Source organism: Parambassis ranga, chromosome 16, assembly GCF_900634625.1.
Source record: "Parambassis ranga chromosome 16, fParRan2.1, whole genome shotgun sequence".
Lineage (NCBI taxonomy): Eukaryota > Metazoa > Chordata > Actinopteri > Ambassidae > Parambassis > Parambassis ranga.
The window spans coordinates 13978165-14004467 of record NC_041036.1 but is presented as its reverse complement, the minus strand read 5'-3'; the positions used below and the strand labels follow the sequence as shown (position 1 = coordinate 14004467).

The following is a 26303-nucleotide window of genomic DNA, read 5'->3' as shown; positions in this document are numbered from 1 at the left end:
TGTAGATGCATGAATACTTTTATATGAGAATAAAAACTTAAACTGAGACAAACAGACTGACCTTTATTTGTGAAATGTGCAGTATAACATGGAATCACACGGTACTGTTAGAGGACAGATTATGCTACAGAATGCTGCTGCTGAGGAGAAAATTGTTATTTAAAAAGCTTTGTTATTTTTGTCTGGTGGATGCTTGTAAGTGTAAAAATGAAATTGATTTTAAATTGTTATTGTTATATTATTGGGAATCTAATGATTAGAATGGTTTGCATTTTATTCTTTATGAAAGCACTGATGATCTCACAGCTGCAACTGACAGATGAAGTAGGTGGAAGCTTGGCAGGAAGCTCTCATCCAGCTCGTCTCAGGTGGGCTGTCACTGTTGATGATCCCGCAATCGCCGTTCTCAGGAGGTTCTTCCCAGTAACTACACAGAAGCAAACCAAAATGACAGTCACACTGTGATCACAGCACGGAATGATTCATAATTTTTATACCATTTACATTTACAAAGTTTACAGATAGTTTGTGGTCTTGGGTAGATGGAGTGGTTTTGTGATTCAGGGATTCAAGTCAATTATTCTGTGGAATTTCTGTTTTGATACAATGTTGGCTTTCCTGCAGACATCTGCTACCTCTGTGTGAAGGTTTTATAACACAAGGAAGCCCACAAGGACATGACCACAGGGTGGGAGGCTGCAGACCATTGATAAGAACTATTATATTAGGATAGGATGATCTCTTTATGCAGTGCAGTGACCTTTAAAGTTGTGTGATTGCTGGACTTTGGGCTAGAGTTTGTGAGTTTTGCATTAAATGTAGGGGTCACAAATATAATTCCCACAAAGGCACATCTTTATTTTCTCTTTCTCGTTTTTCTCCTCTGCTATCTGAACATTGTAAACAGGGACAAGTATAGAGGAATAATGACCTGTGTTGCAGCGCATTGTTGTTGACCCATGTCCAGGTGCCACCATTTTGTCTCAGCCCGATCCAGTATTTCAGTTTTCCCTTTTTGGTAAGAAAACTCTAAAAGAGAAAAAAACAGTCACATTTTCATATATTATTTTCTATTGATTAATCTGCATCTGCAAAATATGGAGGAAAGCTTGTGTTATCACATCCACCTGAAGACTGTGGCTGGTAATAACAGCCAGTGATCCCCCTCTAGAGGAGCAGTTTCTCTGGCCCTCATCCCAGCTCAGCCTGAAGGTTGACAGGTAAAAACATGATCGGCTGAATTTCAGCCAGCCTTTGGCACACTGCTGGCAGCCGACATCTGAAAACACAGAGACACTCGCTACAGAAAGTGCTCAAAGAACAAAGAAAAACAGGAGGGTTTGTGTCTAACCTGCTTTTTGTGTTAGTACGTGTACTGTATGTGCCCCTGCATAATCACAATAGTTTAAGAGGAAATAATAGTGCTGATTGAACTGAGTTAAATCCTGCTTTAATTTAAATGAGTTTTTTCAGTTCTCTAAAAAACAGCAACTTCCTTTGAGGCCTAAAAGCAGAACTATCACACCAAACACAAGTGAGAAGACATTATTTGTTTTTCTAGGACTTGTGTGTCTTTGACTTGTTCAAGGTTGTCTGCACTGCATTTTTCCAGCTGGCCTCACACTCACGTTCTGATTGGGTGTTTGGGAAGAGGGCCTGGCAGTCATCGTAGCTGCATGTTGGAGAAGGACCGTGCCTGTCTGCTGGTGTCGTCTCCTCTCTCTCTGAGCAGGCTGTTGATACAGCTTGGACTACAAATTTGGGCAAAGCAGTGGGAGGAGGAAGAGGAGGAGGAGGAGAAAGAGGAAAATGATAACAACAAAGCCCACAGCTGCAGCAGGGCAATGTAAAACAATTTTTCTTTGTTATCTATTGTAATGAAAAAACAGGATAAAAGCAACACAATGCTGAATGAACTCAAATCCTGCTCTGTTGTTCTAACATCTTTTATAATCTTCACCAAACTGCTGCATGTTGTTGACGTCAAATCCAGATCAATGGCTGCTGATACTCACATTTCATACTGAGGACTAGGATGGCCACTAATAGGACGAGGCAGATCGCCGTTAGGAAGAAACAGGCAGCACGGTACAGGCGCACATTTCCCACAGTCTGTTTGCCTGAGAAGAACACATCATGAGCCTAACACAGAGCTCAGTCAGGGCTGAACAACAAACAACTCCATCCTACCTTTCTCTTCCTGCAGCTCAACCGATAACTTGGAGGACAAGTTTTCACCAGCCTCATCTTTCTTATCCTCACCAAAGCTGCGACAGAATTTGATGTACATGGAGGAAAATATCCTGGTATTTGTAAGGGAGGTTGTCCCGCTCTGTCTTCCTGTCCTGCTGACTCAAGGCTGCCTCCAACAGGGCTGTTATAAGACACCCCTCCCTTTGTAATATCACCATGGTAACTCAGCCTTCAGTGATTCCTGATTTATTCACAGTCTTCACTGGGCACAGTGTGTGTGGGTTGTCCTGAAATAGCCCCAAACTTTTCTTGTTGTGTCTCCCTTTAACAATGAGTGTGTGTGTGAGAGAGAGTTTCCGTTTTGTGCTTCTGCCCTCTAGATGGCATTTGGCTCATGTTGCTCAAACTGCAAAATAAGTACAACGGAAAAAATGAATCTGCAATTTTGTCCCTTGCAATAACATTATGACCCTGTTACTCAATTAAAGAAGAACCCGCTGCACCACACACTCACTAAAGGTTACAGTGTGTGACCACATAGCCTGAAGGTTTGAAGGAAACAACATTTCATTGATAAATTCCTTTTTTGTGATGTGTATGAATGTTATAAAAGATGTAACCTCAGAGGCTTTGTTTTTGCCACAACATTTATAGTCATTAAGTAGTGCTGCTTATTAATGAATAAAATATATTGCTGAACAGCTTAATGTAATTTATGTTCTTCTGTGATCTGAACACAAATTAATGTTATTATATTTCTCATAGATATATAAAGTTCTATAATTGCATAGTTTACATATGTTTGCATTAACATTTGCAATAGTCAATCAGCAGCTATAGCAAGAATAAAGATCTTCAGCTCATTTTACAAACAAACAAAAATCTGTCAGGAGCTCAACTGGGAGTACGCACAGAAACATGGAAACATGTTTTCAAACTTATAATCTCTAGGACCTCTTATGATTAGGTTATTGTTTTCGTGCCCTTGAAACGCCCACGATACAAAACCTACGCCTGCGCTCGTCTCTGTGTGGACAGGGTTTTATTTGACAGCACACTGAATAAGACCAAGTTGCAATTCTGCTTCTGATTTCCCCCTGTTTTCCCTTAATTGCTCAAACTTATGACTTGTTATGTGATGCAGTTACACTCAGTGTAGGTGATGCTAAACGATCATTTTGTAACTTCAGGGAAAATGACAGAGTAGTTCAACAAAAAGACTCAAAAGACAAACCTGCTGAAGTACCTGCTGTTGTTTTGACGGAAGCTCCACTGTAATACGTTTCTGAATAGACATCTTCAGATGGGTTTCTCAGTTTAGCATAGTGGTCTGGTTCTGCTTCCTCTACAGACAAAAATACAGACAGATACTTTTCAACAACTCACTTCAACAACCTGCAATTGACTTTCATAATAATGAATCAAGTCTTACAACATAAAGAGTTTGGGTGTGGTCAGATCTTCTTCACCTCTTTAAACAGTTGGGATGTTTTGTAAATTTTAAGTGCATACTATATTTACTTAAACTATAATAATAATCCTATTAAATATGCCATTTACCTTCAGTTTTGGCTTCCATCATCAGTTCACCTGCTCCTTCATAGTCTTCTTTTCTCTCCGTCTCTGTGGGGATCTCCTGCAACTCCATTGCTTCTTCTAATCTGTGTCTATAACTTTCGTTTTAGCCGGGAAGTCTTTCAGACCTGAACAGTCAACTGACAAAGAGGTTATGTAACCCTCTAATACAGCAGACACAAATGCGGACATCCAGTAACAAGAAAAACTCATTAAGATTTTGCTCGAAATCCCACATATGTTCATTTGTCCACTGACTCATCAGTTAACACTTCCCCATCAAAAATTATCCTGTCTTTTCTCTAAATCACATGTATACAGTATAAAAATAACTTTGGTCTTTATTCTCTGAAAACTCCTAATTAATGGTTTAATAGAAATATTACACAAAAATATCCCATGTGAAAAGATTCTGGTTTTGCTGGCTGAGCTACAAACAAACAAAGGAATCATCAGATTTTTAGTGTTTTCTTTATTTTCCACAAAAGTTTTACGATAATTTACAAAAAGAAATACTATTTGCATTAAATACAGATGACTGAGAAAGAGAATGAGAGCTCGATAAATTCCTTTTTCTTTCTTCCTCTTTCTTCTCTTACGATTAAGAACTCAAGATAACTTTACGTGTACTAAAACATATCATGCTCACCGTAAAATACTGTAAGGTACATCCCTACCAAAAACCCCAGTCTGCCTTATACTGTACTTATCAGAACTAATAACAGAAAATACAAGTGGTTTGAAGCATTACAAACAGCCTCCTCAGACATTTCTTTCTCTTCCTCATTATGTCTCCTCTCATTTTCTCTCTCCAGTTTGTTGTGTTGTCTCTCAGGCACCGTACACGCTCTCATTACTGTAAGTCATGTAGAGAAACAGATCCTCTTCGTGGTGCTCCTGCAGCACAAACAAAATATCAGTTTGACAATTCAACATCAAAACTGCATAAAAATATTAACCACAAAATAGTTACTATAAACAAAGTACTATAAACAAACTTTTTCAAAGAAAACTATTGAAAGGTATATTCTTGAAATGCCTAGTTGCATTAATTTAAATAAAATATTATAATTATTAATTTACTATAACATAATATACAACAGATGACAGTCAATATGCCCCCGGTTTGGGGAAGCAGACAGGAGTACTGACATGAGGCTCAGTTTGAATGTTTACACGTTTATTGTTAATATTTAAGATAAATGAATAAAGCTGGGATAATATTCTCAATATAGTTTACATTTTAGAGATTTTTTTTAGATAGTTCTTATTTTGTGTGCTAAAATATGTTATGCCAATGACCTCGTCCACAGCAGTTACTTAGCTTTTTGTACGACTAAGTGAAACTAAGATTTTTTAATTCTGCTGTTAACGTCTCACTGGATCACTGCCAGGCTATTTGAGAGATAAATAATGGAAGCAGCCTTTGCAGAGCTTATATTTTTTTGCAGCAGAAATGTTTAAGTGTAAGCTGAAACTATGCATTTATGTAGCTATGGACAGGCAAACTCAGAAATAGCTTCCAAGGAGGCCAGTGATCCCCAGATGTTGGTAAATATGTTTATACTGCTCATAAGTAGGTATGTGTGTGTGTGTGTGTGTGTGTGTGTGTGTGTATCTCATGTAAACATATGTGTGGACAGATGCTTTACCTCATATACAGCAGAGAGAGGGGAGCTGGATGGGGGAAGGGAGTTGTTGACGAAAAAGAAGAGTGCCTCCTCTGGTCTCAAAGACACACGCTGGCGAATCAGGAAGCACAACTGTCCCACTTAAAAAACAGGAAGGAGAGGAAAGTGTGAAGGCTAGGAAGGGTCAGTCTTGAGCCAGATTCAGAAACTTAAAAACATAAGGAAAGAGGAAGACAGAAAAAGCTACGAACACGAACATCTTTTCCATTTGAAACATGTTCCTTGCCTATTTAATAAAGCTTTTTACAGCAGATATTCAGACTTGTCAGCAGTAAAATAACATTATATTTTTGGGGTGAATTTGGTTCAAATCAACACAAGTTAGCCTAGCAACCAAATTCAGACAACCCGCCTGCTTTGTAAATTCAATGTATCATTATCTCATTTTTAAAACCAAAGATTAGCATTATGTATTTCACCTGTTAGATCTGAGGGCACTAGGTATTTTTTCTTGTCCAGTTCAGGTGCTCGTGACCTATGGGCCCGCTCTACAATGATCTGGAGTGAAAATGCCAAAACATTAAAAAAAAAACAAATGAATTGACACTCTTTATACCTGAGAAGAGCTTAAGGATTCATAGAGAACTGTAAAAATGAACAGACTGTCACACTGACCGGTATCTTGTCAGGATGCTTGGCCCGAACTCTCTCTCCCTCTGCTCTCCTCACCTCCAGTGGTACTGAGCGCTGGTATTGACTGCTCATCTGAAAACAACACAAGGAGACATGAAGTCTCTCACAATAGCTTTATTTATCAAGGAGACAAAGGAGAAAGAGCACTGACTGACTTCACCATTTAGTCAACAAGTGATATTGATAGCCTTGAGAGCAAATCATTGTTTACTGTGTGATGAGATTCAGACATCAAGTGTTTTGTAGGTCATATTAGTAGGACTGTATAGTATTATAAAGGACTGTATAGTGACTGTGTAATACACATCATATGCAGGTTTTGTACTCAGACTTCTTGGGCAGATGGACAGCTTTTAGTCAATTGTTTTGTATGTATGTCATGAAGCACCAACACTGTTTGACTGTGGCTAATGGATTAAAGCTACTTGATCAACACAATCAACTGACAGAACCCCTGGGGTTAGGTCAGGAAAGGCATCTAATTTATAGATACTATAAACTACTTGACTAACCCAATTTGAAGAAAACACAAATCTATTTCAGTATGCCATCGTCTGAATCCAGCATCTCAAATGAGAGTACTTGCTGCTTCTTGTCATAATGTGTCACTGTGAATTGAAATATTTATCTGTACTAAGTTAATAATAATGAGTATTGATTTGTAATGCAAAACAATTACATTGATTTGTCAAAAAGGGGGACATTCAGGCACAGTTATCATCAACACATAAAATATAAACATACAGTCCATGGTATATCTTTATCATAATATATCGTGCCACGATGTAAGACTTCCCCATCAGAAACTAAATGTAACCTGCTGTTTACAAGTAGCTGGAGTTAACAGTGCAGTCAAGGCGACAGGAGTAAAGTTAAGGATTACTCATTCACAGCGTGTGATCGTGGTCACTACTGACGTTCAAACACATCACACGTCTCTTGTTTTAATCAGTATGCAGATTGTGGTCACTATGAGATCTGTTTCTGGGTTGATGGAGTTTAGGGTCATCGCCAAGTCAGGCCACGTCATTTCTTACAAAAGCAGCCCTAGGTTTGGCTAACTGACCGTCTTTCCGAGAATCTGGCATCCAGAAAATCAAACTAACAACAGGATCGTTCAAATTATTTAACTTCCAATGTCTCTGCATCTGCAACATAACGTGCAAATGGTTGTTTGGTAATCAGCAGAAGAAATCACTCGATTACAGGCGCTCGCTATCAAGGAGTCGCTAGCTAGCATAAACAACACGTTACCGTAACATACCTTTAAAGAGAAAAAAAAACAAATCTCGCCCAAACCAAAATCTAAAGAAAATAAGTCAAGTGGTCCCTTGTGTGGTCCAAGTGTTTTAAACCGAATGCCCAGAGTTTTTAAAGATCAAAAACAATCATATCGTAAAGGAATTCGATCGCTTTCAAAGATGTCGACTGGTCTACTTATTCTGCTGAACGAAAACAACAACAAACACGACAACGCCCGCCTATCACAAAAGCAACTAATCAGAGGTGAGGAAAAAGATTGACGTTGCAATATGTCCAGTAGGAGGAAGCCGTGGTCACACTTTCGCTACGTTCATTGGCTGAATCTTGCTCTCCATCTTTAGCAGGTAACGGCCCATTTTGCCTGAGTGACGGTGCAAGTAACCAATGGCAGGTCTTAGAAACTGTGCCAGGACGTCTTGGGGTTACGCCCACGGTCGCGCCCCGTCCAGGCTACGTGCGTATCGTGATCATGCATTTTTCCCCAGGCTGAACTGTTCACTTTGTTCTGTAAACAATTCATGCAGATACATGCTAGTAATTATATGCACGTCAGACGTGCAAGATTCTTATTGATGACCCGTTTTTATTTGATGGTGAAAGGAAAAATATACTGCTCATAGTCGAGAAATGTTCAAACGTGTATTTATTCCTCCAGCCTTAATGTAATGAAATGTTTTATCACCCATGAAGCTTTGTACATATTTAAATTGAGGTGTTCTGGTCTGGTGGAGGTTCAGGTCTCCTTACACGCAGGCCCACTTTTTCAACACACATGCACCAATAGAGTTTGCTCAACATACACATATTGTTTTCTTAGAAAAAAGGTACTTTGGAAAATATTTTCTCAAACACCAATCCATTGATGTAAGCAAGCTCTGTAATGTACCAACAGTAATACACATTATGTCTCCGAGGCAGCAGCAGCGGTTGATGCATTGCCCAGCAGTAATGATTCGTTTCACTGAGTGAAACAGGAGAAAACCAGTGCAACATTTTTTTGGCTGAAAGCCTGCAAACAGCTCAATAACGGGAATGCCACTAAAATGTCTAATTTCCATCAGACAAATGTAAGTCTTTGCAATGCACTGAGGGCATCTCTTCGTTCAATTGCATCCTGCTCAGACAGCAGCCGTGGCTGTAGTCAGTTTGAGTGCATCTGCCAGGTTGCGTTGCCTGACTCTAGAGTTGCTTATGGTTTCCAAATGGGATTTGGGCACCCATCCACGATGCCGATCAGACAGTCTGGTCCCCTCTACCCAGTCTGGGAAAAAGAAAGAAAAAGTGGTTTTTTTTTCAACTAACACAAGCTTTACAATCAAGATGAGTGATGCACTTCTGCATGGGAATGATAGAAAAAGCATGACGTCACTTACTGTCACCGCTTTCCTGATGCACTAGAATGACATCAGCCTTGTCTAAGGACAGCTCATCTGGCTGCTGGGAAACAAAACCTCTGATGCACTGCATCTGTGCAAAATCTGGATAGAAAAGAAAGGAAACAAGCGAGGTGTAAATATTCCTGTTCATTATTCTGGGGTATTTATTATTAGTGTGTTGTGGCAATGCAATTTATAGTCCAATCAGCCAGAATAATTAAAAACACTTATGTGTGTGCAAGGCCTTAAAAACCCTTTGGCAGCATTCCTTCATGAAAAACAATGTTTTTATTATTAACAGTAATTACATTCTTATCACATCAGCACTGAATTATGGCGTACAGGACTGAGAACACTGCTGGTTTTCAAAATAATAGCCAATGACAATAAACTGCATTGTAGTTAAAAAGGTAGAGCTGCTGACGTATTTTCTCATTTTGTGAAAAAGTGTAACTTCGCTCATTCCCAAATTCAAAATGAAAATGTTTTCTGTAAATTTTAGATTATATTTTATGATACTCTGCATGTGCAGTTCAATTCTCTGTAAATCTCTTGGTTCTATGCAGAGCCTTGCACACACATGACTACTGGTTGTAGCCATTTGTTACCACTTGGTGGCAGTGTTGATAATATGTGTAACAACTGGACATGTAGGCCACTTTTGCTGACAATTGAACTTGTTTGATCATTTTCTGTGTTCTGAATTTTTAGTGCTTAGTTATCATAAACTTTGCTGTGACTGTCCCTGTGACAATTCACACTAACTGCTCAGTTGTCTCATAGGAGTCAACAGCATCTGGATTTAGTGTCTATTTAGTGTTTACTGTTGTGTAGGAAATCCATTAATAAGGTGAGCATTTCACAACCTGTGATCTACAAACATCAACATAGCACGTTGCAACATCTAAACAGGATAAACACTGTACCTTGTGCAGCAGAAAAATCTATTTCAGGATGAGGCCTCGACAGGGCTGATATCCAGCGTAGCTTATCACTCCTGAAGGGAGAAAAATGTTAGGAATGGTGTATCTAATTTTTAACTATTAGGTCAACAACAGAACCCTCTCTGGTCACTTACTGTGTGTCAGTCCTTAGCAGCAGGGCTTTGTGTGGCATGTGCAAGCGAAACAGGTTCTTCTGCAAGGAGTGGAGTTTGACACGGCAGTTCTCGGCACGCAGGTCTGATACTGGAGAGTGGTCAATCACCGTGAACCTTCCCCCCCTGGAAACAGCAGACAGCACAAATGAGTTATAAGGTGGCGGGAAGAGGGATTATGATAAAGCTGATGATGACATAGACAAACAGGATGTAGCAAATGTAATGACAGTAAGAGGCTGTGGCTAGCTAATTAGTTATTGTGACATTAAAAAGTACTGTGGGTGTGTGTTGACTCACTCTTTTTGGAGGGAAAGCAGCAAGTAGTCATTGAAAAGGTGCAAGTAAATGTTTCTCTCTGTGTCTTTTAAAGAGAAATCCATCAGTTCAGTGACAGGACCTTCTCGCACCAACCGCCGAGACTGACTGATCAAAGGAAGAGTCTGTAACAGACAAAGACAACGAAAGAGCTACTTTAAAGCTTTAAATTAAATTTTAATTAATGTGTTTATTAGAAGATGATTAGCTGCCAGGTTCAGTTTGATTGATTTGATTATTGAGATTCATGCAAAACAAACGTATAGTACACAATGTGGTACAACTCCATCTGCTGGAATGAAAATCAATGCTGAAGTAAAAGCCAAAATATAAACAAATGTAGCACAATCAAGGAACCCTGTCAGTCTTTACTTACCCTGCACTCAAAATCCACCTTGGCACTGAGGGAAACCAGTGACTCAATGCTTTTCATTTGAGAGATGCTGTCATTACTCTCTTGTATCAGCTAGAAGGCAGAAAAAGAGGCGTCATTAAGTAGTCCAAAATATCCAGAGTATTTTCCAGTGAGTAAGTAGCCATACCTTCTCCAGAAGTTTTAAAGCTTTGATGGCCTGCATGGCCTCTGCTGTGCCAGGAGTTGTCCTCTTCACAATATTCTAAAAAAGAAATGTGTGTTTATGTTATATGGCCAGAACACAGAAAAAGGATTGAAACATGTTAAGAAAATTAATCACACACACCTGGACCAGCAGCTTAATTCTTGTGATTCTTTGGAACGGCAGCACAAGGAAGGAACGAAGAGGAAGTCTCTGACAAACAGGACTCCTCTCTAATGTCTCCACAATCCGCTTGAAACCTGGATTCTCATTCCTGAAAAAGAAACAAGAAACTGAAGCCTTAAGATGAAAAATGAAAGTGAACATAATATTCCTCTGAATATTTAGCACTGGATATCACTGGACGAAGCTTTTATAAGTGTCTTACATGAGTCGCTGGTAGGTGGCGTCCTGATAGGACTGGTTGGTGAGGTAGGGCACATAAACCATTTTGAAGCGCTGACAATGCCGTGCGATGATGTCACACACTGTGAAGTGCACGATGTCTGATTCCATCCGCTCCTCCAGCTTCGACAAAAAACTATTAATTAAAAAGAACAATTTTAAACTTATTGAACCCGCAGATTTATGAAATTGTATGCAGTGATCAGATGGATGCTTCTGACCTGTGGCTGATGGCACGGACGTCTGCCAAACGAGAGAACAGCCAGTTCCTATCCTGAGTGGTTAACAGCGCCCCCAGCTGTTTGGACTTCACAAAGTGTTCAACAACAATGTCCAAACTGCAGCAGTAGGAGGCTTCTGAAGTCACTACCTCAAATCTTACCTAAAAAAAAAAAAGAAAAAAGAAAAAATCCCTGAGCAAGTGAAAACTAGTCAGCAAACTGCATCTGCTAAGCAGTATGCCATTAGTTCTCTACAAGCTGAAAGGTTTCCAAGAAGCCTGATTTCCCAATAAGTAGTTGACTCAGACACATGCCTCCTTTATATATACAGGCAAAAACCAGTACCAGAGCAAATGTGTTTATGCAATCAGGTCTTCTGGCAAGAGATGTCTGATTAAAAGTGGATCGTTGGAAGGGTTATTCTCAGATGAGGCAAGTCAGAATGTTTCTTACGATTTTGTTAGCTTCTGAGGTGTGAGGAAATAGAAAATGATAATCTGATTCATACTTCCCATAAATCACTATAAGTGGACAAAGCAGATGCTGGGAAATCACACCTCAATAAATGGACTACTTGTAAGGTTAAAGCAAAACAAAAGGAAGTGACTGTGTAATCAGTCAAGCTGCAGAGAGAAACATTATACATTCAGCTGGCCACAGGGACCCTACTGAGTTTCATCAAGGCAGGAATGTTGCCAGTAACTTTCCTGAAAATGGAACGAAGATCACTCCCCTGATTCTTAATGCTTTTATACATTCTAAAGCAAGATTGTACACATGATCACATAGTGTTTAGACTTTCATATGTACAGTAAGACAGTGTTACCTCCTGAAGTCGCCTCTGGTCCTCTGTCAGCTCCTCCAGCTCATGGCTGTTCCTGACCCCCGGCAAGTCCCGCCACAGTGTGGCTGACTGTGTGAGGGAGACGGACAGACGGGGAGAAGGTGGCCTGCCTTCATTCCTCGGGGGCTCAGGTAGAGGCAGGCTTTTGGCACTGATGATGGAGCCTTTGGAGTGTGGGTGTCGTACTAGAGGTAATGGAGGAAGAGGTCTGCGGGCAGGAGGGGGTGAAGGGGCAGGAGACGCTGTGTTGTCCTCACACACAGAGAGGACATCTGAACGAGACTGGCGCAGGATCTCAAAGTTCTGCGCAGCCTCACTGTACTGCTGGTAGAGTTGGGCAGCATCTAGGTGGAAAGAGACGAAGTGAGACAAAGTAAGACAAGAAATTACAGGAAGCAAAAAAAGGGGACACAACCAGGAACAGTGTTACTTGTTTTTCCTTTGACACTCCTTTTACACAGACTTATTGGAATGCAAAATCGCAGCAGTTATTTTCCCCCCAAGTCAGTAGAAAAGAATACTTGCAGGAACCTGTCTGTTGCCTGCTCAGCCTTGCAAACACACAGCAGATGCTCTCCTGCCCCATTTGTCAAAACAACGGTGTGAATCATTATCAAGGAAATCGCTGCCATTTTAGATCGTTTAGAACTTTTTAAGCAATTCCCCCTGGGAATTAATAAAGTCTTTCTGATTCGGAAGTAGCGTGAGCCCGCAGTAAAAAACATACATTTCCTTTAATGTGTGGGTGTGCATTAAAGTTAGGGGTGAGCAGTAACTGAAATGAATCACACACCACTGAAAGGAAATGATCAGCCACATCATGCTTTTTCTGACCAAAGTCAGATCAGATAGAAGACACGTCACTCAGCCTACAGAGTCTGTACCAATATTCAGGTTTGGAAGTTATACGCAAACATCTGTCAGCAACATTTTAAAAACAGGCATTAATGTAAGAGGTGAAAGTGATACTCACTGAAAAACCGGGAATTCCTTTTCCTTTTTTCAATTGTGTCTAAAACATTCCTACAAAGCAAGAAAGAAAGAAGAAAAACTAAATATAATATACACAATAGCTGTGAACACTGTAAATATTACAAAACTGTCTGCAACTGTTAGTTTCTGACTGTTTTAACGTGTGCATAGATCCAGTTAAATTATGTTTGCTCACCTAAGCTCCATTTCTCCCCAGCTTTTGCTTCGATCATCCTCATCTGGAATAAAAAAGTATCCATTTGTGGAAAAATTATACAACAGCATATCACCTGCCACTGCAGTGTACTTAAGTGACACTGATTTGATTGAACAACGAAAAAAAAATCAATGAAATGTGCAAAAAAAATCAAAAATTAATTAAATGAATTAGTAAAACATGAATTAGTTATATTAGTAACCCCAGCTATAGAGCATCACAGCAGAAGATTAGTGCTTCCAGAAGTTGTGCTTCTCATGTTATGTCTCAAAACAGGACAAACCCAAGCCTGTAAGCTCACAACTGCTTTTCCCATGCTCTCTCCACCCCCACTTATCTCCACCCATTACCTGTACCCACAGCTCTGTGACGCAGTTTCCAGTGTAGTTAAAATAGCATGTTCAGATCAGTGCACTGATAATTTCTGCTAGCTGATGTCTGCTTTAGATTTGTGGTTCTGTGACTGATGTGAAAACGGCAAAACTGACAGAGGAAATGACAAGAAGATGGTGAATAAAGTTAAAAATGACATACAGAGGGTTGATTTGTGCCAAATCGAAGGCTGATGCCATGTAAAGGGTGTTTCCTTCATGATCTCTCGTATGACATGTGATTAAAACAATCAACAAAGATTAAATAGAAGATTTTTTTAAAGTAAAAGGAGAGAGTGGAGTCTAATCGGATCCTTAATCTTCTTTCTTTACCTGTTGTAGAGAATATTCTGGTTCTCCGATCCCTTCCAACACCTTCCTCTTCTTCCAACTCAACAAGCTCATCTTTTCTTCTTTCAGTGGTTTTACGTATTCCCCTTCTTCGCATTCGAGCCTGGGGACCCAGATCCCGAAAACTGTAGGTGCTCTTCAGGGTCCCTACTTTCCTTTCTCCCTCTCTGCTGTCCAACTCACTTGCCTCGCCTCCTATCATCCTCCCTACCTCCACTGCTGTACCCCACTCTTCAGGCTCCCCTCCCTGCCTCTCTTCTTCACTTTCATCCGTTTGATCCACCTGCTCATGGTTTTTACCCTCTGTAGAGGAGGTGAGGAGGTCAGAATCAGAATCATAATTAAGAATGGGGCAGCTGTTAGGCTTGTACAGCGTGGTACTCACACTTAAATACATCTCCACCTCCCTCTCTCTATCTGTGTCTCTTTCTCTCTGTGTAACCCTCTGATCTCCATCTTTACTGACTTCCTCTTTTAAACCTGCCTTTTCTAAGAGAACCTGAACAACGGGCTCAGTCTCTCTGTCCATACTGTGGTCTTCCTTCTCATCTGGGTCTAACAGTGTGTCAGCATGAGTGCATGTAGGTGTTACAAAACGCATAGCTGTTAACTGGTCAGCATGCATGACGGCTTGGCTCTGCCCCATACCTCTGAATCCTTCCACCTCCAACAGCTCTTCCTCCTCCAGCTCCGGCTCTGAGCGGTGTTCATCCACTGTCAGCTTAACAGCAGGGATCTCTGCTGTCACTTGTGCAACCTTCTCTTGTTGTTTGCTGATCTCAGGCTGGTTGACCACCTGATCCACTTTTTCCTCTGTGTTTAGTTCGTCCACCACCTGTTCTTCTGAGTTTCCCAGGATCTCACGCACAACATTTTTAGCCCACTTAAGGTGAGGGGCCTGGGAGTGTCGCTTGGGTTCCTCGGACATGCTCCATGCCCCACTCAGTCTAATCCGAATGGCTTCCACCTGCTCTGGACTCATTGCTCTGCTGTGTATCTGGTCCAAGATGGGCTGAATTTGTTCAGAATAAACATCCGCATACGGATTACTGGGTGGAGAGGTTTGCTCCCTTTGTCTTTCTTCCACTTCTTTATTTTTGTCTCTCCATTCTTTGAGGAGCCTTTCAGTCTCTGAGTCTCTGTTAATCTCGCCAATTTCAGCGTATGGGTGCTCTGTTGTGCTCCTCATCCCGTCTCCAGACTCTGTTTCTTGAAGCTCTGATGATGCTGTGTATCTGATGTCCCCTTCAGTTGTTTCTCCTGAGACGCTCCTCTCCAGCCTTGGTGCATTACACTCGCCTTCTGTGTCCTGGTTGTGAATTATTGGATGTTCATCATTTCTACTGAGCTGTGGGTCATCCTGACTTTGCTGACTGGCGTCATCACTACAAAGATGATGAGTTTCTAAATTTGGGTTGTGTCTTTCCACTCCTCCTATTTCAACTTGTGACTGAGACGTTTCACCAGACCGAGGGAGAGTTTGACCAATCACGAAGAAGATGTACTTTGGCTTTTTTTCACTCCCTTCTTCCTCCTCGTCAACCGTTTCCTCTTTCCCTATTGTCCATTCTTCTTCCCTCTCCTTATCTCCCTCACACCCCTTGAAGCCAACAGGTGAGGTGCCTTCATATGTAACTCCACCACCTAAAAATTCTTGACAGTCCTCAAACTCTTCCTCTTCATCGTCCTCTCTCTCATCCTCCTCATCGCCGCCACTGGACACGGTCACAAAGCCGTCTTCTCCTGACAACATGCTGTCTCTTTCTTGCTTACACCCTGCCTCACTTCCTCCTTCACTTTCAGAGCGTGCCAAGTACTCGCTCCCACCCTCTTCCTCTCTGTCACTATCCTCTGTGTTATCTGTCACATTTTCTCCCTCTGCATCCCTCTGCCAGCTTCTCTCTATCCCTCCTTTGCTGTCAGACAGATGTCTTTCCCCTCTCTTATCTGTCTCTCTCCTAATTTCGTCCACCACCTCGTCTCCATCTACACTTACTCCCTCTGTCTCGCCATCTGTGTTCTTTCCTCTCTCTCCATGCCTGCCTTTAAAACTGCTTTGGTCCCAGGACCTCTCATCTGGTTCCTCTTTTACTCGCCGCCCAGCTCTTCCCCACTCTGCCTGTGACTCCATAACCCTCTCGTCATCTCTCCTCCTCTCTTTCCGCCTAGTGTGTTTCTCTATGTGTACAAATTCTTCTTTACTATTCTTGCCCCTCTGTGGCTCTAACCACATCCTTCTCTGCTCTGGCAAAGTGCCTGTTATTTTTACCATGTCTCTTTCTTGTCCCTCACTTCTTGTTTGTTGCTTCTGACTGTCTTCTAAGTCTCTCCTAAATTGCCTGTCTGCATGAATGTCTCTGTCTCTTCTATATCTTGTCTCATTGTCCACATCGCTGCTCCACACTCCACTGCTCTGGGTTTGTGGCGGTGCCCTTTGAGAAGCCTCATTTCCTCCTGTCATATCATCCCACCTAGGATTAGGCTCTCTGTCCTTTCGTTCCTTATCTCTCTTCTGCTCATATGCTCTGTATCTATCCTCCTTCCTCCTGTCATTTGTCCACCCTCTGTCCTCTCTTTGCTTCCACCTTTCCCCCTCCGGTCTCACTGCTCTCCTGTCACCCTCTCTGTACTGCTCCCTGCTCTTCTCCACTCCCCTCCTTCTGGATCTATCAGCTTCTCTTTCCCTCTGCCTGTCCTCTTGTCTATATCCCTGCCACTCTCGGTCTCTCTCCCTTGCTGGTTTGCCGTTGTTGTCCCCCTCACTTTTGCTGTGCTGATATATCAACTCCTCCCTCTCTCTGTCTTTCACTCTTTCCCTCCTCAGATCTCTTTCATCACTGTCTCCTTCACTCCTGGTGTCCCTCTTCCCCTCTCTCCTGTGTGTCTTTTCCTTCTCCTTTTTATCTGTGTATATCTCTCTATCTCTTCTTCTCTGTGGGGAAGGCATAATGGCATCTCTCTCTTGCATGCCAGGCCTTGGTTTTTCTCTTCTTTTGAGTGCATCTTTTTCTCTTATTTCCTGCAAATCAAGCCCTTCTCTTCTCCTGTCTTGGAACCTCACATCAGACTCCCCATATCTTTCCTTCTGCCGTGATCTCTCATCTTCTACAGGTCTTCCGCCACTGTTTCTTCCCTCTTCTTTTTCCCTGCTTCTCATCTCATCTCTGTACCTCTCTCTCTGCCATGCCCTTTCTCTTTCTTTATCCCATTCATCAGACTCTGCTCTTTTAGGCCTGTCTCTTTCTTTGGGCCTCCTTTCCCCTCTTTCTTCACAAATCTCAGGCATCATTCGTATGTCAGGGTCTGGAATGCCTTTTCTCATTCTGGGAAATGTGTCACCTTTCTTCACCCCTCTTGTTACCTTGCGCTCAGTCTCCTTCTCCACATTTGACAGCAGCCTCCCATTTCTTGTTCTTTCGTCTTCATGTCGCCTGTCTCTTGGCCTGGCAGCAGGATCTCTGTCTCTGTCATAGTATCTCTCCAGTCTGTCCATATCTTTGTACCTTCCTTTGTCTCTTATTTTCTCAGTTTCACTATCCCTCCTCCAGTTTTCCTCCAAGTTGCTGTCTCTTTCTCGCTTGGACTGGGCAGTCATTGCTGGCCTGGGACTTGGATCCCTGGAGATTTTTCCACCTGGCTGAGAGTTACGGTCAGATGTGTTTATGCTGGATATAGTGTCAAAGAGGGTGCAGCTGGGCCTTTTGGTCCCCATAGTATTTTAAATCGGAGATCCTTGAAGAGAGTAACAGAGTCAAATCACTGAAATGCAGAACAGTTACACACAGCAAGAGGTGAAATGCTTTTTAATGCCACCTGTCTACAACAATTCATTTATGTTTTCAGAATGCATTTCTATCTTTTTTTTCCCCAAAATGCAGCATTTACGTCTAAGCTGCCATTTGTTCATAGCAACATTTACAGTTTAAACAGAAGAAGACGGCCAAGGAAAGCTGACAATATCTTAAAGTTCTGCAAGAATGCAGCACAGACCTGCAAAGCACAGCATACCAAGAGAAGTCTTTCAGAAGGTAAGAGCATGTGACACATGGGCACGGCATGTAACATGTAACTCCCAACTATACTAGGTCTAAATCTGACCTGATCTGCCTTTTCAGAGAAGAAGTAGACATAAATGCACAACAAAAAACAAAGTGACTCACCTGAAGGTAGTATCCTGGGGAGGTCTGGTCCTCCCTCCTTCTCCGATCCAGCTCAGCTCAAAAGTATTGGATTGCCCAAGACATTAAAATTAATTCCTTGTGCTCAAATGACAAATGTCTCCATTCATCCAAATAACTCACGGCCTTTCTCGGTACTTTTTTGAAAAGTTAGTGTTTATGACTTGTTTTCCCTGTTGCTGCCTCTCTCTCTCTCCCCACCTCCCTCCTTCCTCAAATTCCCAAACAAGTCTCAACAGATTGACACTTATCTTTTCCCTCCTCTTCGCTCAGTCATGTCCTCTTGTCACTGTTGCTGAACTGGGAGATCTCTCATATATCAAACACAGTGTCCACTACTTTAGTCCTCCTCTCCTGCTGTAAACCGCCAAAATGATCGCCTGTGTGTAGACCCTCAACAGCCCTGACAAAAAAACACAGTATACTCTGCTCCTTCTTCTCTCACGAAACACAGGAAGTACACCTCCTTGGTGTGTCTCTCTTGAAACTGTGATTGGCTGATACGGTGTAGCCGGGTGTGTCTGCACAACACACACCCAGGTAAGGGCTGTGATAATACAAGGAGAGTTGGGGGAGGGGAGAAGGAGAGTGAAGAACTGAGAGCACAAACACTCACACACTTCTGAGGAAAAGCTTGCAGATGCCTATAAAAACTTCCCTACAGGTAGTACTGAGGGGAGGGGAAGAGAAATGCAGTTTCTTATAATTCAAAAACCAAGATGATGCAATCACAGAGGAAGAAATCAAGGGAGGAGGGTGATATGGGAAAGATTTGTTTAACTTTGACCTTTGCACTGAGATAACTAGAAGGTACTAGGGCACTTCATTATAAACTACTTTATGTTAATCTTGATTTATACATAATGACTGATGTGAATTCAGAGCAGAGATGTGAAATACTGAGCAGCTGCCTGCTCAGCATTTCTATATCAATAAATGTTGCTTGTTTTTGTTTATGCACATTAAAGTAGCAAGAAACAACTTGTTTGTGTTTTTCTTCTGAATTAAAACCATTTCTTTCTGTGCTATGGGTAATGACAAGCAAAGCTCCCATCACATATATTTTTGTTTGAGAAAAGATAACCTGATAATTTTGGGTAGTTAATTCTATATGTAACACAAAATGCTTACAAAGCCCCCTTAGTGCCTGATACTATCAGGTTTATCATCCGTAATCTTGTCTTTTCAAAAGGTTTAATTAGACAGCTGAAACTGGGTTTTTGAAAAGAATAGTGGGGCATTGTTTCAGGCTCATCAGTATGATTAATGCAGGTTAAAAGCTGTCTTGTCGACAGAATGGACAAAGTTGAGACTACTGCTCTGATAACAAGCTTTGTTTAGCCTGGCTGTGCTGATAAAACAGCACACTGGAAACATTAGGATTTATAAAGCACATTGGTGCTTTATAAATCCTAATATAAATGACACAGTGCACTATTACTTCCCAAGCGGTGTACTCAGAACCAAACACAGTGTTGTCCTGAAATACATCGTACAGCAAAAATACTTAAATTGCGTTGAGTCCCTTTCTGAGCAATTTTGGAGCTTAGTTTCATGATAATTTCGAAACTTAGCACTACTAAATTGTTTTGTGTAATAGTAATTGGTTATAAAACTGGCAAATGGCAACCAGCTGTGCTCATGTTAGCATTGCTGAAAGCAGTTTCACTTAGATTTTACTTTTTCCTCAGTGTTTATCAAAAATTAAAATGTATGGGAGGAGGTGACTTTTTAAAGTGCAATAATGGTGGGAATTCCGTTTTAACTATCTCACTTACTTTGCTGGAGAAACGTCTACTTGGATCAGGGAGAACTAAAAATGTGTTCTCCGGTCTGTGCAGAGGATACGTGTGCTTTAAACACCTAAATGACCTGAGATTATCCTTCTCTCCTTGCCTCGCAGTGGCGCTCAGCTGTTAACTGTCCGTGGTCACCTGATGCGGAAGTGAAGTCACTCAGCTGGCGCTCATTGGTCGTACTGCATTAGAGGAGTCACATGCGCGTGTGTTTCTGTTTAGTTTCACTTCCGCACCTGTTAGCCTGCTAGCCTTGCGGATGGCAGTCTTTACGCATTTGGAGGGAAAACGTGATAATAATCGGAAACTGCTACAACAACGTTAATTTACATTTCTCGTTTTCACGCGGAATAACTTTATATTATATGAGTAAGAAAATAGCCGGTTTAGTACTACTAAAGTCAACCAGGAAGCGTCGTTAGCACGAGGGAGCTCACTAACTTAAACTGGCTAAAACTGAACTGTCAGCTGTTACCAGGAAAGAAGCTTTTCTCACTTATTTTCAGTAAAGGAAGTCATAACGGTAGGTGCACAACGTAGACAAAAGTTTCAGATTTTTAGAGGGATGTTTTAACTTTGACTCTGCTCATAAAAAACTTGTCTAATGGGAAGAAAACAGTTTGCATGCGATTAAATAGGTCGTGTTTTTTTCTGTGCCTACATATTGTAGTTGCTTAGGAAAATGCAATTCAAAGTTGAACCTATCACTTTTTATTGAAACTACACATAGACATAGATATTCAGCAATTGTTCTGAGAGAACATTGATGTTTGATATAATGTAACACCACACAAAATACATATAAAACGGTCAGTTGCAAGATGCTAACCACATGGGAAGAATACTAAATGTGCTGCAAACTACTGTACAGCTGTACTAAAATCTAGCAATTTTTGTCTTGTCTGAAAAGTATTTCAGTTCCTTATCCGTTGCTAAAATTATGTTTCTTGGAGTCGATTAATCAACTAAATGTATTAATTTCAGCACTATAAATAATGCAATTATGGCAAAGGAGTTGATATGAATCTGCTTTTTTCATTCAAGATGGTGTTGAACAGGGATGGGTCCTTCCTTGTGTGGATTATGGCGGTTCAGCTGCTGGTGTGTGGGGTGTATGCTACTGACAACACCAAGGACTGCAAACTGCTTTCAGAGTCAATGTCAGAACGGAAAGTTCTCACTCGACTAGAGCCACTCACCCAAAAAGAGTAAGAAATGACTTTGTACCACCAAAATAACATTGGATCATTAGTTTTGTATTGCCTCCTGTCAACCATCATTTATACTTAATCATTTTACAGCCTCAACAGAGGAAAGTTACCTGATTGTCTTGCATATTGTGATTTGTTTATTCAAATTTGTTTTCACATTGACAGCTTTACAGCAGACGCCAGTGATGGAAAGGACAATTACACTTATGTGTTCCATCTGTGTGGAGATGCAAGTGGTGTTCCAAATGCTGGACTTGTGCAAATAGACAAGAAAACTCTAAAAAAAACTGTGATAGGCATGTACAATTCAACGCAGGCCATTGGAGGAAGTAAGTCTCTGCAAAGTATAGAAGTTTCTCAATTTTAGATGGTGTTTTCAATAAATGTTTACATAATGATTATACAGTAATTACCCTTATGTTGCACTGACTGGTGCTATGTGATGCAGTTCTGAAAATTGGAAAGGACAAATTCCAATCCCTTAAAGAAGTCAATTTCGAATTAATAAATTGTGTACACAGCACATTTTTCTTTTAAGAAAGCAGAATGTTTACTGGATTATTTTTGAATAACTCTTCTAGGTGACTGGGTGATGCTTATCTATGGAAAAGGTGAACGATACGATGGCCACTGCTCCAAGGAAATGAGGAGAGCCATTATAATGATCTCTTGTAGCAGGAAAACAGACGTGGTAAAAAAAAATGAAAATACCTAAGCAATGGTCTGTGAAGATTAAATTTCATCCAGAAATGTGGATTTTAAGGCTTAATAGACAACACATTTCTTGTGTTTTATATAAAGTGACACAGAATCTGCATAAACTGGAGCTTCAATAGAAACTTGCCATGCATGTCCCTGATTGGCAACACATCATGTTGTATGTGTTAGTGTGAATATTTTGATCAACCCTACATGTGGTCTTGTAAAATGTTTGTGTGTGCTTCTGTGTGTGTATGTCTCTTTCTCACTCTCAGGGTCAGCTGGAAGTGGTCCTGGAGGACAGGGACAGAGACCAGGAATGTTTCTACCTCTTTGAGCTGGACTCAAGTGCAGTGTGTCCAGCTATTCCATCTCAGCTTAGCACTGGCTCCATAATACTTATTATGTATGTAACAGCATCCTGCACTCACTCAGAATACCAGACCTGTCTGAATATATGTGGGGTTGATGGTAAGTCAGTGCTCTGACAATCCAGACACACTGACATCAAAGAACTAATTGTGGCAAAGGCTAACGTCTGGATTAAAACGTTGCACATGAACACGGTGCAAAGACTCAATCATCCAGTGTTGATCTGTATGTGTATGAAGGAAGAGCTATATAGTTCCCCAAACCACTGACTTCAGTTATCCCTGACAAAATATGTTTAAAGATCAGTGCTTATAAGCGCTCTCTTCTTTCAGTGGTGTCTGTGTTCTGGCTGTGTACCTCATTGGAGGTTTCCTCTACCAGCGTCTGATCGTTGGAGCCAAAGGGATGGAGCAATTTCCCAATTATGCCTTTTGGGTGGAGGTTGGCAACATGACAGCAGTAAGTCTTAACCAGATGATAAATGACTTCGGGGCACCTGTGATTTTTGTTTTTTACATTTGTGACAAACTTTACTTCCCTCTTACAGGATGGGTGTGACTTTATGTGCCGGTCACGAAATAGAGAGGAAGCTCCAGCCTACAGAGGAGTGACCGCAGATGCTTTAGAGGAGGAGACAGAAGAGAGAGATGACCACTTACTACCTATGTGACCTCAGTATGGCAGAAGTGGGACCGACATTTTTCAGTGTGTTATTCCGTTTATTCTTTCACAATTTAGATACAATTGTTTGTCTTGTGACACAAGTTTTCTTTCAGGTCAGTACCTGTTTACACTTCGTGTGTATTCCACACTTGTGCCTAGGGCGACCACTGTCTGATCTGCTTTTTATGTAGGAGGGCATGTTACTCATAGGACTGATAGACCTGTCCCCTCTTCCTACCCCAGGCATTTCATTCAGCTGCTTGATGCCAAACAAATGACTTATACGATTTTAAGTGACAATAAAGGCTCTTCCATGGTAATCTGGAAGAAAAGGGACAAATTATAAGTTGGATTTCTACATAACGTTATATTGTCCTTTTTTCACTTGGCTAAGAATTAATTGGTTGAAGATTTTGTTTGCTGCAAGCTATTCATCCTGGGGTCCTGCTTTTTGCAAGTTTCACAACATACAAGTGATTTTCCTTGTGTGAACTGGCTTTATTGTGTGTGTGTTTAGTTTTAAAAGTTAAGTAGTATATATGTGAATCTAAATGTTAAATTTTAAGTACAATGAGTTTGCTTACAGCTTTGCCACACAAGCACAAACACATTTACTGTAACTGAATTCTACTGTATTTCATCTTGGGGCATGTATCATACTGTGCCCCCGAACTTGACATTAACTGTTCTTGATATTTTTCAATTATTTAATTTGTGTGTTAAAGCAAAGCCCCAAGTGAAATTTAACTTTAGTACTTCCTTCACAATTTGTCATTAAAAATGGATGGCAATTATATTATATTATATGATTCTTGTTTTAAGGCTTAAAAGCATCTGTGTTGTCATGAACTACATGATGATTAGCTGAAAAACACCAGTTCTGAAAATCAGGAATCAATATAAATCTGAATATTATTGTGAAAACACTATTCTGTCTGCCTACATTGAAAAATGCTTCATATACCAAGACTGCTCATGTATTACCAAATATTTCTATAGTGAGACGTTAATGAGAACATTTCACTTTCTGTGGTCCTGTATGAAAAATATAAAATAATTGGAAAAAGGATTTTTGAGAATATCATGGATATTTGTACTGTTTTTACATTTAAATATTAATGCTGCTGAGGCTAAATAAGGCTTTTTGTTACTTTCAGTGTGGGCACTTGTTTGCTTTGTTTCTGACACGTCTGTGCTGTGTTGGTATCATGATATGGAGGGAACAGTTACACTTATTGATTGTGGTGAATTTAAAAAGCCTCCAGGATCTTCTACTTGTAATGTTTGACTTTAAATCAAATACATGTCACATTTTCTTTTCGTATTGTTTTCTGAGTCTATTAAAATGGATTCTAAAGTAGTTCTTCCTGCATTAAGTGTGTTTTGGCTTAGAATCCTGCAAAACTGCATTCTCTGCAAAATTAATTCCTCAGGAGTTTGATGACATGTCTTTGCATGACTGTTTGGAGTTTAGCTCGTCTAGGTCTTTGTCCCAAAATCATATCCAATATTCCAGCCAAGTGTTAACACTAAACCAGAGGCTCTGTAGAAAGCAAGTCACACATACTGTGGCACATGGAGACTAAATATTTGCTGTTGGGGCTTTATAATTTAGCAGCGACAGAAAACCGCAGTTATGAAAAAAAGCAATTTAATTCATTTCTATCAGTCTCCAAAGGTCATGGTAACTTGACATTTTAACACAAGGCACAATATTAATGCAACATGTGTTTGAATGTAGCTTTATTGCTGTGCTGGATGTTAACCTGAAGTCACAAGTTTTTTTCAAGCATTTGAAACCCACCATGCAGCTTGTATGATTATTGCCTTTAGAAAAATAAACTTCACAATATCCCTTTGTACCCAGAGTGATTTGTTTAACAGCGACAGAAAAACGCAGTTATAAAAAAAAAGCAATTTCATTTCTTAAATTATCTTAAACTATTTTCACACAGGATCTGAATCTCAAAGAAATAAACAACAACAAAAGATTTTCTTTTCAGATATTGGCATTTCTACAGTGAATAGGCTGGTGGCAGCATCAGAAGCCCACAGGAGAGGGGGGCCAGGATGCTGAGCTTCAGTCCTCAGAGCAGTTGCCCCGGCAGACTGAGGAGTCCAGCAGGTTCTCTACCACCTCTGGTGTGTCAGTCTATAAAGCAGCAGCAGGTAGAAGCGCCAAAAACAACCTGTACAATACACAATAGTGTTTCTGAGCCAGTCCATGGGCTCAGAGTGGAAAGTGAGAGCACATCACCCTCACGATGCTGCTTGGTTTCAAGTCACTACCGGGCCCAACATTCCTGCAGCCCACCAGACGATCCAAAAGACTAGGAGTGGTTCTCTGTGCCTCAGTCATGTCCCGGGTCCTTTACAGGGCCACCGTCCAGTAGATCTTGAGGGGTTTCTCTTTGCGTGGTGAGTAGTTGATGCGGTGTCCGATCTTGAGCAGACTAGCTCATTGCACTTGTCCTCTGATAGATTCAGAGGCTCCTCGCTGCTGTCCCTACACAGGACAGGAACGTTCATCTCACAAATATTTAATCCGGAATATAAATACTTGACAGAAATGGTCTGTTTTTTTTTGTACCATATTTTCTGCTTTCTTAGAATTCTGTCTTTAAAAATAAAATGTCAAAAAATCAACTCATTTTGACTCTTGTACCTATAGAAGACAACAGCTCCGTCATCACAGATGTACAGAGGCCACACATTAAGAGTTGAAACCTTGGGGTTCCAGTCCAAATCCTGATGGATTTCCAACACAGAAATATCACAAGGAAATGTTCCTCTCCTCTGCACAGAGAAGGCAGAAGGCACATCTGTAAAGTAACATTATATAAAGAAATACATAGTGTTATGAGGAAATGGAATCCACATACCTTTGCAAACTCTAGGTTTTCCAGAGGAATACCACTTATTTCACTAAGCTGTAAACAGAATAGAGTTAGTTATTGATTCTGGAGTGATGAGAGTTCAGTGGATCAGGCTCGTGTCAAAGCGCCTGTCTGTGTTTTGAAGCTTCGCACAAGCTGCCAGAGCTGCATCCATGACCCAGTGCATCCCCAGGTGAGCCGGGATGTGCTTGAACGCCACATCCTGCTCCTCCAGGATCCATCTGAAGCCACCAGAAGCAGAGTCTGCCCTCGCTGCAGGGCTGTAGTCCTTGAAAACCACAAACCCAGAGTGCATGTCCAGTATGGCAGGATTTCCCTCTAGTCCCGCCAAAGCCAGCCGGGCCTCATCCAGGCCTCTCCAAGCAGCATTCCCTCTCTGCTGTGCCTGTGCATGCAAAGAAAGT

At 41.0% G+C, this 26303-nt stretch overlaps 4 protein-coding genes and 1 pseudogene across 9 annotated transcripts; 1 reads left to right on the top strand and 4 right to left on the bottom strand.

The window, feature by feature from the left end:
* Window positions 1-37: 37 nt before the first annotated feature.
* Window positions 38-3961, bottom strand: LOC114447937 (early activation antigen CD69). 3 transcript variants are annotated; one of them, XM_028424495.1, is made up of 7 exons: window positions 3754-3961; window positions 3428-3538; window positions 2016-2120; window positions 1629-1751; window positions 1128-1279; window positions 932-1029; window positions 38-427 (listed from the first exon to the last, which is right to left on the bottom strand). In XM_028424495.1, exons 1-7 carry the CDS (start codon window positions 3839-3841, stop codon window positions 301-303), a joined length of 804 nt encoding a protein of 267 aa, XP_028280296.1. In that variant the 5' UTR covers window positions 3842-3961; the 3' UTR covers window positions 38-300. The 3 variants fall into 3 exon arrangements, with proteins under 3 accessions (XP_028280296.1, XP_028280297.1, XP_028280298.1); XM_028424496.1 differs by having other exon boundaries at window positions 3440-3538; XM_028424497.1 differs by lacking the exons at window positions 3428-3538; window positions 3754-3961 and adding an exon at window positions 2191-2964.
* Window positions 3962-4234: 273 nt separating this feature from the next.
* LOC114447955 (gamma-aminobutyric acid receptor-associated protein-like 1) lies at window positions 4235-7566 on the bottom strand. Its single transcript, XM_028424522.1, has 5 exons — window positions 7357-7566; window positions 6075-6164; window positions 5879-5957; window positions 5421-5539; window positions 4235-4665 (listed from the first exon to the last, which is right to left on the bottom strand). Exons 2-5 carry the CDS (start codon window positions 6162-6164, stop codon window positions 4600-4602), a joined length of 354 nt encoding a protein of 117 aa, XP_028280323.1. The 5' UTR covers window positions 7357-7566; the 3' UTR covers window positions 4235-4599.
* A 413-nt stretch (window positions 7567-7979) lies between these two features.
* Window positions 7980-20124, bottom strand: arhgef5 (Rho guanine nucleotide exchange factor (GEF) 5). Of its 4 annotated transcripts, none has more exons than XM_028424379.1 (16): window positions 20040-20124; window positions 18244-18808; window positions 14066-17815; window positions 13341-13383; window positions 13146-13195; window positions 12155-12516; window positions 11329-11489; window positions 11091-11243; window positions 10847-10976; window positions 10688-10762; window positions 10522-10611; window positions 10128-10270; window positions 9810-9953; window positions 9658-9728; window positions 8729-8833; window positions 7980-8616 (listed from the first exon to the last, which is right to left on the bottom strand). In XM_028424379.1, exons 3-16 carry the CDS (start codon window positions 17793-17795, stop codon window positions 8474-8476), a joined length of 5400 nt encoding a protein of 1799 aa, XP_028280180.1. In that variant the 5' UTR covers window positions 17796-17815; window positions 18244-18808; window positions 20040-20124; the 3' UTR covers window positions 7980-8473. The 4 variants fall into 4 exon arrangements, with proteins under 4 accessions (XP_028280180.1, XP_028280181.1, XP_028280179.1 ...); XM_028424380.1 differs by lacking the exon at window positions 20040-20124 and having other exon boundaries at window positions 14066-14386; window positions 14732-17815; window positions 18244-19614; XM_028424378.1 differs by lacking the exon at window positions 20040-20124 and having other exon boundaries at window positions 18244-19614.
* A 140-nt stretch (window positions 20125-20264) lies between these two features.
* Window positions 20265-24362, top strand: m6pr (mannose-6-phosphate receptor (cation dependent)). Its single transcript, XM_028424493.1, has 7 exons — window positions 20265-20580; window positions 21102-21265; window positions 21434-21597; window positions 21850-21959; window positions 22243-22373; window positions 22672-22798; window positions 22887-24362. Exons 2-7 carry the CDS (start codon window positions 21102-21104, stop codon window positions 23007-23009), a joined length of 819 nt encoding a protein of 272 aa, XP_028280294.1. The 5' UTR covers window positions 20265-20580; the 3' UTR covers window positions 23010-24362.
* A 1011-nt stretch (window positions 24363-25373) lies between these two features.
* LOC114448377 (ubiquitin carboxyl-terminal hydrolase 47-like) lies at window positions 25374-26194 on the bottom strand (annotated as a pseudogene).
* Between the last annotated feature and the right edge of the window lie 109 nt (window positions 26195-26303).

Bases quoted from the DNA above. Each gene is read 5' to 3' on its own strand.
- LOC114447937 (XM_028424495.1), bottom strand. From the start codon at position 3,841: ATGGAGTTGCAGGAGATCCCCACAGAGACGGAGAGAAAAGAAGACTAT. The intron at 3,539-3,753 runs GTAAATGGCATA...TTTTGTCTGTAG, and splicing joins GATGGAAGCCAAAACTGAAG to AGGAAGCAGAACCAGACCAC. The intron at 428-931 runs GTCATTATTCCT...GCTTCTGTGTAG, and splicing joins AACAATGCGCTGCAACACAG to TTACTGGGAAGAACCTCCTG.
- LOC114447955 (XM_028424522.1), bottom strand. From the start codon at position 6,164: ATGAGCAGTCAATACCAGCGCTCAGTACCACTGGAGGTGAGGAGAGCA. The intron at 5,958-6,074 runs GTCAGTGTGACA...TTTTCACTCCAG, and splicing joins AGCATCCTGACAAGATACCG to ATCATTGTAGAGCGGGCCCA. The intron at 4,666-5,420 runs GTAAAGCATCTG...TTTGTGCTGCAG, and splicing joins CTCTCTCTGCTGTATATGAG to GAGCACCACGAAGAGGATCT.
- arhgef5 (XM_028424379.1), bottom strand. From the start codon at position 17,795: ATGGGGACCAAAAGGCCCAGCTGCACCCTCTTTGACACTATATCCAGC. The intron at 9,954-10,127 runs GTGAGTCAACAC...TGCTGTTTCCAG, and splicing joins CTGCTTTCCCTCCAAAAAGA to GGGGGGAAGGTTCACGGTGA. The intron at 8,617-8,728 runs GTAAGTGACGTC...TCTTTTTCCCAG, and splicing joins GCATCAGGAAAGCGGTGACA to ACTGGGTAGAGGGGACCAGA.
- m6pr (XM_028424493.1), top strand. From the start codon at position 21,102: ATGGTGTTGAACAGGGATGGGTCCTTCCTTGTGTGGATTATGGCGGTT. The intron at 21,266-21,433 runs GTAAGAAATGAC...TCACATTGACAG, and splicing joins GAGCCACTCACCCAAAAAGA to CTTTACAGCAGACGCCAGTG. The intron at 22,799-22,886 runs GTAAGTCTTAAC...TCCCTCTTACAG, and splicing joins AGGTTGGCAACATGACAGCA to GATGGGTGTGACTTTATGTG.